The sequence below is a fragment of the Petaurus breviceps genome, unplaced genomic scaffold (assembly GCF_028583685.1).
Source record: "Petaurus breviceps papuanus isolate PSGF00001 unplaced genomic scaffold, PetGlider_PUasm1.0 90845, whole genome shotgun sequence".
Classification (NCBI taxonomy): domain Eukaryota; kingdom Metazoa; phylum Chordata; class Mammalia; order Diprotodontia; family Petauridae; genus Petaurus; species Petaurus breviceps.
In genome coordinates this window covers 10,542,453-10,560,056 of record NW_027187359.1, presented here as the reverse complement: position 1 = coordinate 10,560,056, position 17,604 = coordinate 10,542,453, and the positions used below count along the sequence as shown (strand labels likewise).

The following is a 17,604-nucleotide window of genomic DNA, read 5'->3' as shown; positions in this document are numbered from 1 at the left end:
ATCTTAGTTCCTGGGGAGACAAGGCTTAGCAAGGCCACAAGATACATTGCCAGTCTCTTCATTAATTCATCCTCTGTCTGTAGAACAGTCCTAGAACCCCTGAAAACATTAGCAAAACCCTCTCCCAGGATTTCTGCAAACATACAACAAGAAAATCCTTCTTCAGGGCTTCTGAACCAACAGAAAGGTTCCCAGACCCCTGCAACAACAGCACTGTCCTTCACCAGTGGACAGTATTCACTCTGTCTGCAGGACAGTCTCCAGACCCCTGCAACAACAGCACTGTCCTTCACCAGTGGACAGTATTCACTCTCTGTCTGCAGGACAGTCTCAGGACCTCTTAGCCAATAGCCAGGTTCCAGGACTTCTTCAACAAAAGGACTGTCTTTCACCAGTGGACAAATCTGGCAAAACAACGTCAAAACAGACAGACAAAGTACCAGCAAAACAGCCATGTCTCCTCAGTCCTTGGCAGCTCAGGGGGCAGGTCTCAAAAGTCCAGGGCAATTCAAAGTGGCCCCCAGCAATTCTCTCAGTCTCTCTCTGCCTCCACGAGGTGCTGCTTCCAAAAAGTTCTTCTGCCTCTCTCTTGTCTCTCCAAATCTAAGTCACCAGCTCCTCCCAGTTCAGGATTTTCTTTTCACATCAACAAGTCCATCCCACAGGTGGGATTAACAAGCTCTGGGTTTTAACACAATCAATTTGAAAACCAAGCCAATTCAGGGGAATCTTTAATTGTCATTAGTATCACACGGAGCAGGTGCTGATCTGCTTTAGCAGAGCGAGTTTCCTCAATGGGGGCTCCCTTTACCAAAGAAATAGCAAGTCTGATCTGAAACAAGAAAAAAAAAATAATGCTGGGCTCATTGGAAGTGGGAGCAAACCTGCGTTTGGGAGTCTGGTGACCTGGATTCAACTCCTAACCTAGATGCCTACTGTTCATGTGATCTTTTTTATCTGAGTCTCAGTTTCCTCATCTGTACAATGAGGATAAAAATTAAGTGCTACTACTTCTTGGAGTTGTGTGTCCTGAGGAAGGTGCATTGTATTAACTGGAGGGCAATGGAAATGTGAACTGTTATCATTAGAGACACACTATCACAAGCCCCCAAGGGCCATTTGGCCCAATCCCTTCATTTTGCAAATAAGGAAACTGAGGTCCAGGAAAGTTAAGTGATTAGCCCCCAAGGTCACACAGAGTCAGGATTTGAACCTAGATCTCCTTACCCCAGAACCAGAGGTTTCCCCTGAACCATTATAACAAAACCACCAAAAAGAAAGAATGAATCCCATCACTTCAACCCCAAACATCCATTTATCTTTGACTCTCATCCCACAGTCACTGGAGGAAACACATTTTCCCCAGTTTGCTTCAGGGAAAGGTTATATAACCGGGAGACAATAAATTCAGGAACTCCGAGCTCAGCAGGCCTCGATTGAGATCATTAAGCTTGCATCTCCTCAGCAGGCAGGAGGCTCCTCCATCATCATAAGAGAATGTGCTAAGCATTATTTGTTTGGGAGGGATGCTTTTAATTATAATTCCTCCCCAGATTTCCTGGCTCTGCCTGAGATACAGTTCCACATCCCGCTTAGCTCTGCTCAGCCCCATGGGTATCTCCCTCCTTCAGTGGCCTTTAAAGAGCTAAAGGTTCTTCTTGGGTTAATGTTCAGGTGAAGTTGGGCTGAGGTGGGAGGAAGGAGGGAGGGCTGGAGGGGAGGACTGCTGAGAAGCCATTCTGAAGTACCCTACTAATGGCAAGGAGCCGCTCCCCTCCCCCAAGCTGAGCAGAAAAAAATAGAATACTGGAATTGAATCCTCCTTCTAATAATGGACATTCTAGGACCAAATGTGATCTCCTGACAACCCAATGAGGTCCATGCTATAGATATTATCATCCATATTTTACAGATGAGGAAACTGAGGCTAAGATATCCTGTGACTTACCCACAGGCACCACAGCTGGTCAGTGTCAGAACTGGAATTTGAGCCCCAGTCTCCTCGGACCCAAGGCCAGCACTCTATCTAATATGGCATGTGGGAATCATTTAATATAGGCCTTGCCCAAAGCATGCCTCTCCTCTGCACATCTCTAGCTGCTAATGAATAGCAACCCTCCCCACCCCCACCCCCCAAAAAAATAACAAACTTACTACTGAGCCAATCAGGCCATTCCATTTTGAGGATTGGCACTAATTGTTAGAATGCTCTCCCTTACACTGAGCAGATGTCTCCCTCGAGGTGACTTCCACCCACTGGCACTCACATAATAATTCACATTCATGTCTAGCTTTAAGTTTTCCTCACAGCCACCCTGTCAGGTAGTTCCTATCATTATCCCGATTTCGTTTATTTCTATACTTCAAAGATCTATGATATTTGTCACCAAGGACACCCGCTCCACCAAGACAGATCACAATGTCTCCTCAGCTTAGTAGGTGGTCATCCTCTGATTGCCAACCAAGTGATGATTCCCTAGAAATTCAGCCAGGCTAGTCCTTAGAGAACAGACATCTGGTCTATCACTGGGCCTTAAGGGACAGAGGAGTACAATGGAAACAATTTGGAACTGTGTGGCCTTGGACAAATCACTTAACTTCAGCTTCTTCATCTGTGAAATGAAGTCATTGGATTCGATGACCAGTTAAAATCCCTTCTTGTTCTAAGTCTAAATATATACACATTTCCAGAACTTGCATAAATCCTTGACACGTACCCATAGCATAACTTGTATCATCTCCCATTTACAAAGCACTTTTACAGACATAATTTTATTAGATCCTCCTAACAGAGGAACTGAACCTCTATGTAGCCTTTTAATTCTCAGTGACAGATCCTTTGAGGTCTCTTCTGGAGCTGAGACTCAAGAATTTAAGAAATAGGAAATTAGGAAAAGCTTGAATTCTACTGAGAGAAAACATAAATAAATACAAGATACTAACGAAATAATAAATACAAAGGAACCTCTGGGCAAAAGAGCATTAACAATTAGGGGGACAAAGGAGATCAGAAAAGACTGTGAGGGGGATGAGGCTTGAGCTAAGTCTTGAAGGAATGTAGGAATACTGAGAGGCAAAAGTGAAGGAGTGGAGACCAGGCATCACAGGTGATAGCCTATGCACACTCACGGAGGTGGGAGATGGAGCACTGTGCACAGGGCACAGCTCCTCATTCTCCTTTCCTCTCCCCCTCTCCCCTTCCTATTTCCCTACAGTTTCCTCTTCCCCTATACCTTCTCTCTTTTATCTTCCTTGCCACCAAGATAGTTTGGTTTTTCCTTTGCCCCTCTTTAAAACTGCCTCCTCCCTCCCCCACCTCTTCTCTTTTATTTACGGCAGCTACTGAGGTATGTAGTTTCATCTTACTGCCTCCTTAACACTTCCAGATGAAGTGTCATTGCCCCTCCCGAGCTACTGGAGAGAGGGAGGGAAGGAAGGAAGAAGACAAGGAAAAAGAAGAAGAAAGAGGGAAAAGGAGATGAAAGGGAGAGAAGAGAGAGGGAGAAAGAAGCTTCCTGCACATATCCCGAAGACTTAGAAGGGAATTGGTTAACATGTACAAAGAGATCACCCTTCTCTCAAGCAGTCCTGGAACCTGGTGGGCCGCTGGGGTTGGTCTGACCTCTCCAGTGGGCCTGCAGGAGGGAAAAAGCAGCAGAGAATGAGACATACAGCTGAGATCTCCCTTCAGTTTTCCATAAGGGCATCTCTTGCTAGAGTGTGGAAGACAGTGTGATTCCTGTCACTGGGGCTTTGAAAGGGGCTCATCGGTCACTGGAGATGTTATAAGGACTCTGGGGTCCATGGTGAGAATAAAATGAGAGTCCTTGAAAGGGGCTGATGAAGGTCAAGGAACTAATGTTTCACTGAGCAGTGATTTCAGTGGAGTCAATCTTCCCTCCGCTAACATAAGCCTTCTTAGGGAAAGAGCATCCAAAGTTGCTCTCATCAATGAAGGGATCACCCTACAGCCAACCTGATGGACTCCTCCAATCTTTGTCATTCTGGTCCTTTAAGGACATCCATTTATCCATCCCAAATCCATACTTAAATCCCACGCATTTGGTAGGACTGTCCAAAGCTCCAGTTCCTCCTGCAAAGCTTTGGAGCCTCTGTGCCTGCATCTAAATAGAGAAGCAACCACTGAGGTTGCTGTGATGATCCAGTGGCTTCCTTTAAGGTCCAGTTAAAATCCTGCCTTTTACCGGAAGCTTTCCCAGCCTCCAATGCCTTGCCCTGTACTTAGCTTGCTTTTGTTTCCCAGTTGTCTCCCCCTCTAAGCTATAAACTCCTTGAAGGCAGTGATTGTCTTTTGCCTCTTTGTATCCCCCACTCTTAGCACAGGGCCTGGCACTTAGTAGGTGCTTAATAAATGTTTGTTGATTAATTAATTGATAGGAATGGAGTAATGTGTAATAAGGTTGAAAAGACTGGATGAGACAAAGCTTGTAAAGGACTTTGAAAGGAAAATACATGAATTTATATTTGATCTTGTAGGTAATAGGGAACCCCTGGAGTTTACTGAGTAGAGAAGTGAAATGGTCAGACCTACTACACACAATAGGAGAATCACTACAGTGGCTGTGTGGAGGATAGATTGGAGTGGGAAGGTTATTTGAAGTGGAGAGACTGATAGAGAAGCTATTACAATAGTGAGGGCAAGAAGTGATAAGGACCCAAGCCTACAAGTTTGGCCATGTGAGTGGAGAAAAGGGGATGTGTATGAGATATGCTGTGGAAGCAGAAATGATAAGATTTGGAAACTGATTGAATATTGGGGTGTGAGTAAGGAGTCAAGGATGACACCAAGGTTTTGAACCTATGAGAGCAGAAGAATGATAAGGTAACAGAAAAAGTAAAGTTCAGAAGAGGAATGGGATGTTGGGGGCGGGGGAGGGGGGGAAAGGTTAGGGCAGGTAATGAAACCTGTTTTGTACATGTTGAGTTGAAGGAGCCTACAGGAAGTCCAATTTGAAATGTCCAAAAGGTAGTTAATGTATCAGGACTGGAGCTCAGGAGAGAAGTTAGAGCTGGATGTATGGATCTAGTAATCATTGTATAGAAATGATTGAACCCAGGGGAACTGATGAGATCACCAAGTAGGAAAAAAGAGGGTCCATGATAGAGCCTCAGGGAATGTCCATTGCTAGTGGACATAATGCATATAAATAATAAATGAAGGAAACTGAAAAAAAAATGGTCTGATTGGTAAAAGGAGAACAAAGAGATAAAAGCAATATAGAAACCCAGAGAGATTATATGGGGGGAGGGGAGTGTTAAATAGTGTCAAATGCCAAAGAATGAGAACTGAGATGAGGTCATCAGATCTGGCAAGCAAGAATTCACTGACAAATTTGGAGAGAGCAGAGCTAGAAGGAACCTTAGAGATGATGGGATCATAGATTTAGGCCTGAAGATCTCGGAGAGCATTAGGTCCAATCTCCTCATTCTACAGAGAAACTGTAGCTTTTGCAGGGTCTAATAAATGTCTGAGGAGAGATTTGAACTCAAGTCCACCTGCCGTAAGTTCAAGGACCTATTCAATATATTGAGCACAACCCCATGTTCCCTTCCCTTAATTGATCTGTAACAGGCATTTTACCATAACTTTTACCCCTCCCTTCCCTTCCATTGATCTGTAAACAGACATTTTAGCATAACTTACCCCCCCCCTTCCCTCTCCTAATTGATCTGGGTGGGGGTTTCAGCCTAGAGTAAAATCCCTGCTCCATTCATCCCTGCTCCCCCCACCCCCATCTCCACATTCTGGATTCCCTGTACCTCAGCATAGGAAAGCATGGGAAAATTCAAATATACACTGACCAATCACTCATTGTAGTTTCAGCTTATGTAACCTGACTATTGTAATCCCTATAAAAACCGGCATATTGTTCATGCCAGGTTACTGTCTGATTTGTGTATGTGACCCCGGCAGTCCCGCGGTAATAAAATCCACTTCCAATTTTAATCTCGCGGATCTTCTGTCTTGCTCCATTTGTGCACAACAAATACACCATGCTGCCTTTTATCATCTAGTCCAATCCTTTCTTCTTACAAAAGGGGAAAGCGAGGCCCAAGGACGTTAGAGTATACTCACACCACCACTTCCTGCCAACCTTCAGTGACTATGCCCCACATGCTCCCCTTCTCTGGCTATCCATTTTGTTCAGCACACTAAGCATACCTAACCCAAAAGAAGCACTACCATCCTGGTCCTTTCTTCCTCCATATTCTCACCTGTCCTCCCCACCCATTCCTAAACCAGAGCTCCTTTCTCTTAACTTTGCAAAAGTGTTAATACCATTGGATGGACTCCATTCTCCTAACCTATTATTCCTACTACACTTTAGGGGCGAGGGGGAATAGAGAGAAGGGAAGAAAAGAAAGAAAATGAGAGAGAAAAAGGTGAAGAGGAAAAAGAGGAGGGAGGGGGAGAAAGCATATTCAGAGCACAGGACAAAAACTAGGGTTCAAGTCATAACCAACTGTGGTTCAGTGACCCAGAGCAAGGCCGAGAGCCCTAGGGTTACAAGCTTTAGATGGTCACGAGCACTACTGGCCTTGTGAAACCATCGGTAAAGTAACTAAGTCTAGGGCAGAACATGGGCACAAAATAAAATGCCTAGCAGAGATAATTGGCTTCATGCTCACTACAACTGTCTGTGGTGATTTTAGGTAGCTAACACGGCCTTTATTTTACTGTTTTAATCTTTTTCCAATTAAGGGAGTTAGCAGTGCAGGTGCTACAGCTTTAGGTATGGCGTGGATATGGCTGTGATTGAGTTTCTGTCCCATGTCGAATTCCATGTTAGGTGCAGCGAGCGCAGCCCCTGCCTCGGGGAGAGGAGAAATGAAGTGAAAGAGAACAGAGACGAAGCAAAATCTCACTGTGGTTATTCTCGTCATCATAACTGCTCTATCAATAAGGATAGGATCAGAGGGTTTAGAACTGGACGTTTTATAGATGGGGAAACCGAGGCACAAAGGGGTGAAATGCCTTCTCCAAGGTCACATAGCTCACAGGTAGCAGAGCCGGATAGCCATCCCTTCCTCCCTGTGAAAAGTTGGTCATAATCATGTCAGGCGGGATTGATGTTTTACTGAATTGGCTGGGTTGGGTTTGTTTGTTTTTTTACATTTTGTCACAAGAGATAACTCCCTGTGTAGAGGAGAGAGGAGGGGATCTATCCAGAAACAAATGTGATGTGAAACAAAATATATCATTCAAAATTTTGAGTAGCTGAGTCAGGATTTAGACCTACCCCCTTAGGATTCTCAAAACAAATGCTTTGTCCTATTACAGCACAATGCCTTTTTTCCTTATAATAGAAGCTGTGTTTTTAACTGTTAGGGGAAAAAATAGGATAAAGGAGTGGGGTGGGGACAGTCAAGGAAGGCTCCTTGGAGGAGGTGCTATCAAACCTCAAGGATGGACTTCATGGGGGGCCAGCAAACAGAGACAAAGACAAGGTGGAAAAACAGATTAAGCAGAGGAGTAGAGAGAAACCTGGCTGTGCACAGGGCTCCCCCTGGTGGGAGTTCTCAAGAAAAGCCAAAGGGAAAAGAATAGCCATTGATTCTCCTTTTCCTTGTCTTTTATTACAGTTCACTGGCTATTCACCACATGTGGAGCCAGCGGGCCCCAGGGACCTACGCAGACCCAATGCAACAATGCCTACAGGAATTCCAACTTGAGCGTGGTAGTGGTCAGCGAGGGTGCCCTGAAAGGAGTGCAGATCTGGAAGGTGCCAGCCACCGACACATACAGGTATGTGCGTGTGCGTGTGTACGTGTGTGTGTGTGTGTGTGTGTGTGTGTGTATGTAGAGGGGCAGAAAAAAGGATGATCACAGCAGCTCTAGCTGGGATGGGGGAGGGGAGAAGGCAGACGGAGGGCACAGCTTGCCTTTTCTGGATGGAATTTGAGTCCAGGGTGTTTCTTTTGCATGGAAAGACATTCAGAGTCTTCTGTAAGCACCTACTGTATGCAGAGCACTGTGCCAGGCACAGATAACTTCATGGTGCCAACAGTCCAAGAGGGAATAGTACAAAATCACTGACAACTGTAATATTTCATTTATATAACCCTTTACACTTTATGGAGGACTTTACTCACAACTTGGGTTCTCTAAATATTATGCCCATTTTTCAGATAAGTATGAAAAGCTCAAAGGTAGGTGATAGCATCTTTACAGGATTAATCTAAGATGGATACATTTCACCACACCCACTCTCACCACTCCAAATCCGATATTCTCTTAGATTCTTAGTAACTTGAGATGAATTCCATTATAGCCCACTGTTTCTCCTAAAACATGCATGTGCATATATATATAAGGAAACATACATATATTCATATATATATATATAAATGCATTATATATGGGACAAACATGTGGGAAACTCCCTGTGTATAAATTCCCTCTATTCTTCTATAAACTATAGTCTTAGAGAATTGCCCAGGACAATGAGAGTTTAAGTGACTTACCCAGGGTCACACAGCTAGTATGTATCAGAGGCAGAGCTAACATTTTATATAGCCCTTACTCTGTACTAGGCATTCTGCTAAATGCTTTGCAATTATCTCATCTGAGCCTCATAACAACCCTAGGAGGTAGTTGCTAAGGTTATCCCCACTTTAAAGACTGTGGAAACTGAGGCCAGTGGCAGTTAAGTGACTTGCCCAGAGTTACACAGCTATTAAGTGTCTGAAGCTAGATTTGAACATGGGTCTTCCCAACTCCATCCTCGGAGCTCTATCCATTATATCACCTCACTGCCTTTCTTGGCTGGCCTTCATATCACCTCACTGCCTTTCTTGGCTGGCCTTCTTACCATTATGCCATAGTGTCTTTCAATGTAGAATTTCAAAATGTAATAATGATAGTAGCAGGATGTTGTTGCTTTTACCATATGAAGAAGATGATCATCACCCCTGCTTTACAGGGTAGTCATTCATTCACCGTGCTCTGTTAAGCACCTGCCCTCCGTAGAGCACTGGTCCGTGTACCTGGAAAGACATAGAGATCATTAATATATGTTGCATGGGCCCTGCGCTCATGGAAAATACAGTATAGCAAGGGCATACAGCATATGCCTAAGATGTACATGACTATATGATAATTATTCAGTAACTATAGAACTTTCCAGAAGATATCATGCAAAGAGAGTCTCTCACTTAAGCTCCTAAGTCAGGTGTAGCAGCAAGTACCCCAAGCGTCCTCAGGGTTTGCAGCTACCACAGGTTCTTGGATCTGCTTTGTTAAAGGAAAGCAACTCAAAATGGGTTAACAAGCTTACTTTAATCAGTCAGACATATATCGTTTACCTTGTTCAGGAGAAAAGGTCAGCACCCTGAACCTCAAAGTATACAGGCATAATTATCAAGACAGAAACATCAAGTAGACAGATTTCCAAACTGTCCAACCATTACATCCATACCCAGTCAACATCTGGGTTTCCACATTCTGGGTTTTTCAAAGCCGGGGGACTCTCAACAACGGCTTCCCAGAATTCAGATCAAATCACAGAATACTTCTCAAAGTGAGTCCCAAAACAAAGCTATACATCAGTGCTTATATAGCCTTCTCCTGGCTCAGAGAATGTAACAACCTTTTTGACCCACTGGCCAATCAAAAAGTATCTACTGAAAAACAAACCTCCCTCCCCAGGCTTCTGGTGCACTTTAGCCTAGGGGCAGGGAAGATCTTTAAAATTTACATTCGCATTACATCAGGATGCCTGTTTTGTAAAATCTGAGGAGAGAAAGAACACTTTCGAATGGGCACAAAAGGTAGTGGAGATCTGGGGAGGCTTTATGGAAGAGGTGACATTTGAGCTAGGCCTTGAATGATGAGTAGAGAATATTAAAAGGCAGTCATGGAGAGCTGGAGTCGAATTGGATGTGTGAAATGAATTGCCAAGGTTTCAGGCTTGGGCAGCTAGGTGGATAGTGGCACCAGTCCCAGGTACAGGAGTCAGTATCTCCTCCTAGCTTTGGCCAAGGCAAAGTTTCCTGGTTCTTCTCCACCTGCTTTCTAACTGTGGTAATGTTCTTTCTCTCCTATGGGCCTCGGTTTTCCCATCTATAAGAGGAAGGAGTTTGACTAGGCACCCACTGGGATCCCATCTATTTCAAAATCTACCATCTGATGAGGTTAATACCTTAGATCCCTAGATTTGATGAAAAAGAGGTCCTTGTTGCCCTTTGCAAAGAGGAACTTCTGTGGAAATATGAGGACAAAAGTCAGCTTGACTAGGGGTGTGGACTCTAAGTTGTCTTTCTAGTAGAACAAATGAACTTTTCGTTGAGCTTCCAAAGTCTCTTCTTTGGTCCCACAGTGGTATAAGGGCAGGTAGGGGGTAGAGTGGATAGAGTGCTGGGCCTGGAGTCAGGAAAAATCATCTTCCTGAGTGAAAACCTGACCTCAGACACTTACTGTTTGACCCTGGGCAAGTTACTTAGCCCTGTTTGCCTCAGTTTTCTCATCAGTAAAATGAGCTGGAGAAGGAAATGGCAAACCATGGCAATATCTTTACCAGGAAAACCCCAAATGGGGTCATGAAGAGTCAGACACAACTGCAAACAACCATAGATGTTCTACTTGCTGTGTTAAGCAGCAGGGCACAAATACACAAGCAGAAAGAAAAATGGTGCCTGCCCTCAAGGAGCTTACATTCAAGTCGTTTTGCCATGTCAGCCTCTGTCTTGCATTCAGCATTCACTGATACTCCCCCCACTCCCCAGTCCATCACTTCCGCTTCCTGCTACTCTTTCCTCTGACCCCAACCCTGATTCAGTTATGGGAACCTGTGAGAGTTGGATATCCCTCCTGGGGAGTCGTCCGTCTGGCCCTACTCATTCTTCCTGATCTCTTTCCCCTTCCTTGCTATATAGCATTGTAGATTAAGCCAACAGCCCATGCTCCCAACTCCAGCTTTGCCATTGCCCAATGGTGTTTAACGTGCTTGCTAAAAGTGCAACAGAAAATGGACCCACATACTTGGATTCCTTAAGGATGAACAAGTGCCAGCCAATCCTATTGCAGAGGGAATTGAATATTTCTTGATTATTCTTACTTTATGAACTAAAGCAACAACAACTTCAGTGTGGCATAACTGTACTCCATGGATGGCTGGTCTAATGGGAAGAATACAAGACTCGGGAGTCAAAAAACCTAGGTTCAAATCCCACCTCCAGCACTTAGCTGTGGGCCTTTGGGAAAGTTATTTAATGTCCCTTGCCCTCAGTTTTCTCATCTGTCAAATGGGGGATTGAACGAGACAGCTTCTACTCCTTACAGTTCTAATGCCTGTCTGTGGCCCTATAAGTTGGATGACTACGGACCACGGAGAACACTTTACAATTCGGCTACGTAAACATGCACTGAATAAGTGGAAGAGCATTTACTAAGTGCACAGTAAAAAAGCCGAGCTCTGGAAATAAAGTGAAAAGGCAGGATAGCCCTTCCTTCCCAAGACGTCACAGTCTAAGAAGGAGGAGGGAGTGCGATGCGTTAGAATGCGGGCACCTTGAGAGTAGGAAATGTCCTGCTTTATTATTTCCACTGAAAGCCAGGTGGGGAAGTCCTTAGGGTCCAATGACAGAGCAGACAGACAGAAACCCTGATGAAACCATATCTGTTTCTGATGTTGATCCACGTGGGGATGCCAAGAACTCTGGACTGGAGAACTTTCTTTTCTGGGTCTTGCCTCACTGTGGTTCCTTGGGAGCTCCTGCATCTTCTGTGTGAGAGATACTGTGTTTCCCCGATAATAAGACCTATCCCGAAAATAAGCCCTCCCCTTACTGGGTAAGATTCCTCTAAAATAAGCCCTCCCCTGAAAATAAGCCCTATTGAGATTGCTACTGTAGTGAAGGTGATCCCCTGCACTACACGTCCCTCCCCCCCCGTGAAACGCACGCCGCGCTCCGAGCTGCATCCAATCAGAGCTGCAGCAGTGAGCGCATCATCCTGTTCTTCCCCAGTGGTTTGCTTGCTGGCGCCATTGAGAGCAGTGCCGCGGAGGAGAGCTGAGGCAGGACAACATAAGCCCTCCCCTGAAAATAAGCCCTCTGGTGTTTTTCTTTCCAAAAAAAATAATAAGACAGTGGGAAACACGGTAATAGCCTGGTCACATCTCTATAAGGGCTGCACTCCTTGGATGATGGCTAAGGGGGCTGGTTTGGAAGTAGGGCCAATCGGATAACCGGGCTCTGCTCTTGCTGGATCTGTTGGTATCTGAATCCTGGGCTGTCTTGACAGGTCTCCAAGGGGCTGTGGTGGTAAACATGCCTAGAACATACTCTCTCTGGTGTCTCCCTCAAGTTGCCCTGGTATTTCAGGCAGATTGAAATAGGTAGCAGGCTACTACTTCAGGTAGACGGCTGGGGCTTACTTGCCCCAGTGGTGGCAGCTGATCCTCATTTGCTGTTGGTGGTAGTACACATGGCAGTCCCTTCAGAGTTTGCTTCCCTGGATGGTGGATGGGGGGGCCAAGCTGGTGGCATAGATGGGTTGTGGTTCATGGGATGTGTGAGGCACTATCCTGGGCTCTCCAAGAGATACAAAGATGATTAAGACATAGTCCTTACCCACAAAAAAAGCTTCACAATCATCAGGGGAGAAATAGAAAGAGTACCAAGTCTGGAATCACAGCCTGGGTTCAAATCCTACCACTGATGCTTACCACTTGGGTGACCCTAGGCAAAAATCACCCAACTTCCAGGAGCCACCATTTCCTCATCTGTGAAATAAGGGGGTTGGGCTGGCCAGCCTCTGAGGTCCCCTCTGGCTCTAGATCTATGTTCCTAAATTATTTAGCCTCCCTGGGTCTCAGTTTCCTTGTCTGTAAAATAAGGGGGTTAGACTGGATGTTGAATGTTTGATTCCATTTGTTCCTTGCAACCCCCTGCCCCCTACTGTAGCAATATAGCACAGGGCTGAGTAATTCCATGCCCCTCCCCTCCTCCAATCTTTAAATCCTCTGGGAAGGAAAGGATGAGGGGAGTAGTTTTGTTTGTTTTCTTTTTTCTCCACTAAATGTTTTCATGGTGGAGTTGCCCCCACTCTTGGGACCAAACGATAAGTGCATTATGGGGCTGCTCTTGCTGGAGTGAGTGCTTTTAGGAAGGCATTCTATACGGAAGTGCGATAATGAAGTTTGGTTGCAATTAAGTTAGCAACTCAATGACACCAGACAGGCTCTTGGGAATCATGCTCCAAAGACAGTATTTGTATTGGCCTGGCCTCTGGCTACCAATGACCTCTCCTGTGCTTGCCCTCCCAACCTTCCCAGATAAGAAAGCATAAGCCTTATGGGACAAGGGGCTGGGATCAGGAAGAGAAAGTGGATAAAAGGAGAGCAAATTGCTCTCAGCACACACACACTATGTGTGCACTGGGGCACCTAGACTAGGGACCTCCTCTAAGAAGTCCTATGAGCCTGGAGCAAGCTTAGAGAGGATAGCAAATTCCTATAGTAATGTTGATGGGCCACTTTTGTGCCATTTTCTTTTTTAAAAAAATGTCCATTTTTTTGTCCATTCTCTCTTAAAAAGAGAATTTGCTTTGGTTCAATTCAGTGAGCAATTATTAATTACTTGCTCTGTGATGAAGTAGATAAAGTTATAGTCTTGGAATCAGGAAGATCTGATTTCAAATGCTGCCTCAGTTACTTACTGTTTGACCTTTACCCTCTTTTAGTCTTAGTTCCCTATCTGAAAAATGAGAGTTGAACTTGTTCTTTAATCAATAGGATTTATACAGCACTTTCAGTTTTGCAAACCCTAATTCCATTTTCTACTATTTCATTTGATCCTCACAATAACCCTGGGAAGTAGGTGCTATTGTTATCCCCATTTTACAGATGAGGAAACTGAGGCAGAAAAAGGTTAAGTGACTTGCCCACGATCACACAGCTGGCAAGGGTCTAAGGCTAGATTGGAACTCAAGTCTTCCTTACTTCAGGTCCAGGACTCTATCCACTGTACCACCTAACTCCCTTCTAATTCTGAATCTATGATCCCATGTGCCAGGGATGCTAAGACAAAAATGACCATTGGAGAAAACGTTAAAAGAAAGGACTTTCTACAAGCTATGGAGGTGGGGATGAGCCCTGTATTTGGTCAATCAAACAAAAAAATTTCTTCAATTCTTGCTAGGTGCCAGGCTTTGTGCCAGCCCCTGGAAAAAGGAAACAATTCATACTCTCAAGGTACCTAGATGAGTGTTCTACTGTGCTCAAAGCACTTTAGATATCTATCAATCAGTTAACAAGCCTCTATCAAGCAGTCATCATCCAGCCTCTTTTCCTATCCCAGTGTTATCGGAGAGGGGAGGAAATGGTACAACCCCCAGAGCCACAAAGGAAAGAAAACCATTCATCTTGTTCTCCTGTTGGGTCAGAAGTGGGGAGAAGCCAAAGAGCTGACCATCCCCAAAACCCACAGAGACCTCCCCTCAGTGGTTAACCCATCCTCTAATCCATAGGAAGATGGATTTAATAGATTAGTAATAAACCCAAGCAGGAAATACTCTCCAAGCTGTACCAACTGGGTTTCTAGACACCCCCCCCCATAACTGTACTGATCCACCATTTTCCTGGTGGGGGCCGTGTCCAAATGTAGACCTTTCTTTCAGTGTGGGTTTCATTCACTGGGCACTGCCGAAGTTATTTCCACCAGGTGCCTGACTCCTTTTCCATCTTGACCACAAATGGAGCATTCAGGAAGCAGTAGGAGGACAGGGATTCTGTTTTCCCAGGAGCGTCCCTAAAAGGGGAATAGAGGTACAACTGGGAGGTCAAATCGAGGCCCCCCTCCACTGCTCCTCACCCATGGCCCCTGGTTCTTCTCTCTGCCACTCCCTATATCAGCCCTCACATGAAAAGGTGGAAGTTTTTCCTTCTAGCAACCCTGTGTTGCTAATATTATGCTATTGTATAGGTCATGGAATCCTAGAGCTATCAGGGTCCTCTGAGATCATCCTTCAATCCGTACCTTAAAATAATTCAACCACAACACCATACTCCACATACAGTCATCCTGCTTTTGTCTACAGGGTCCTTTACTTGAAGAGACAATGTTATCCCTCCCAAGTGCCTTCCCACTGTGGACTATCTCCAGTTTATCACGTATCTCTCTTGTTTAAACATAGTTGTTTGCATGTTGTCTCCCCCGTTAGACTGTAAGCTTCTTAAGAGAGGGGATTGCCTTTGGCCTTTCTTTATGTGCCTGGTATTTAGCACGGTGCCTGACACATGTGATGACTAGCTAGTCAAAACATCCCAGTTTTAGAGCTAATTATCCTAGGTGTACTCTGCAGAAGGTGCTGTTCGATAATTTCAGTTGTGTCTGACTCTTCTGAGCCCTTTTGGAGTTCTCTTGGCAAAGATACTGGAGTAGTTTAACATTTCCTTCACCAGCTCATTTTACAGATGGAAAACTGAGGGAAAATGGGTTAAGTGACTCAACCAGGGTCACACAGCTAATAAGTGTCTGAGGACAGATTTGAACTCAACGCCATCCACTGTGCCTAGTCTAACCCCCTTATTTTACAGATGAGGAACTGAAGCAAATAGGGCTAAGTGACTTGCCTATAATCACACAACTAGTAAGTCTCTGGGACTGGATTTGAACTCAGGTCTTCCTGACTCCAGGGCTGGTCTCTATCTACTGTGCCACCTAATTGCCCTTCTGCAGAAGTAGCCAAGAACAACTCTATCTGTTCTTCTACATACAGCTCTTCAAACACTCTAGCTATCACATCCACACTGTCTTCTCTTTTCCTGAGTAAACATTCCAAATTTCCACATTAATATCAACGAACAAGTCCCCTTTCCTCAGTTCTCTCTTAAGAAGGGGATTCAGTTTGGTTGTCTTATGCCATCACCTCAAGGCCCTTTACCATCCTGGTCGCCCACCTTTCAACATCCTCTGGCTTGGCCATAGCCCTCCTGAAATACGCACAAAATCCTCCAGCTGAGAGAAGGCTACTATGGGGAGTGTGCAAAGGGAGGACGGTCTTTTTACCCCTGTGCTCCCTGCTTCTCTTAATGTAGCCCCAGACAGCATTAGCTCTCTTGGCTTACAGCATCCCATCTGTTGGCTCAGACTGAAGTTGTAGCCCACAAAAAACTCCCAGATCTTTCTCAGCCAAACTGCCCTCGAGCTAATGCTCACCCTGCCTTGAACTTGGGAAACTGATAATTTTTAAACCAAGTAGATGAGGCCTTTCTCGATCCCTAGAGCTTCTCGTACTTTTTCCTTACCCATAAATTGCCTTATATTTGTTTTGTATGTATATAGATATAGAGATTTTAAATAAGTATAAATATATTTTGAAGCTAAATATATTGATATTTATTATTAAATAGTATATAATATACATATTATGTTATGATTGCTATATGATATAATTATACATAGTAACATATATTTATATTATAATATAAAATTATATATAAATATATAAAAGCTGTTTTAAATCCGCGTATAGGTCTACACAGTTATCCTTTCCACATCAGAGCACAGTACCCTGTGATCTGGAAAATGCACATAAAAATTTTTGGCCCTCCCTTTGTACCAGAGAAGAAGTCTGAGTTATTATGGTATTAAAAGATAAAATATGTTTATATCATACAAGACTATGCACACATTTTATGAATTTCTGAGTTTCTAAACTTTTGCTGTGGTATCTGTTGGCCTTTACATGTCTACAGCTTTTGCAAACCCCCAAAAAATTCCCATTAAATTTCTTATGGTGACCCACAATATATGGAAACCATGATGGGGAAAGTCATGATGTGGAAGGGATGACTTTAGATTGTTTTGCCTCATAGAATGTAAGCTCTTGAGGCCAAGAGTAGTCATGGTTTTGCCTTTATATTCTCTGTCTTCCAAGCGTGGTGCCTGGCACATCATATTAAATGTTTCTTGATCAATTGGCTGATCCCACTTCACGCTATTTGTTTTGGCCCAGGACTCTAGCCTGTCAAAATCTTTTTCATCCCAATGCTGTCATCATCCTACATGTTAGTGCTCTCTCTCCATCCCTGTCATCCACCTGTCCAAGTCATTGATAAAATATTAAAGAGCACAGAACAAATAGCAGATACCTGGGGTCCTTTGGTGGAGACCTTCCAAGTTCACACTGAGCCATTAATGACTACAAATGAATGAATCAATGAATGAATGAATGAATGAATAAAAAAAAACATCAATTAAGTGTTTGCTATATGCCAGCTGATGGAGTTGTAAAGGAAAGCAAGGCAGTCCCCCACACTCTTCCGTCACCATCCTTTCCAAGTTGACATCCTGAAAATTCCTAAAGGGTAGAGATTGTTTCATCTTTGTTTCCCTACCCCCCCCCCAGGAACCTTACACTTAGTAGGCGCTGACTTTTTGCCTATTGATGGAGCATACCATTAAATACTACTTTTGGGGTGTCCCAATCAGTTCAAAATCCACCTACCTCTACTGTCTTATATCCCATATGTTTCCATCTTATACATAAGAATAGCAAGAGTGACTTTGTCCATTGAGGTGGTGCAGTGGATAGCATATTCAGCCTGGAGTCAGGAAGACCTGAATTCAAATCCAGCT

General features: G+C 44.2%; 1 protein-coding gene across 1 annotated transcript in view; it reads left to right on the top strand.

Annotated features, from left to right (window-relative positions):
- Positions 1-17,604, top strand: part of ALK (ALK receptor tyrosine kinase) — a 1,085,901-nt gene that overhangs the window by 984,680 nt on the left and 83,617 nt on the right. The window contains exon 12 of the mRNA XM_069072137.1: positions 7,606-7,768. Coding sequence (XP_068928238.1) covers positions 7,606-7,768 — 163 coding nt within the window. The remainder of the gene's footprint in view (positions 1-7,605; positions 7,769-17,604) is intronic.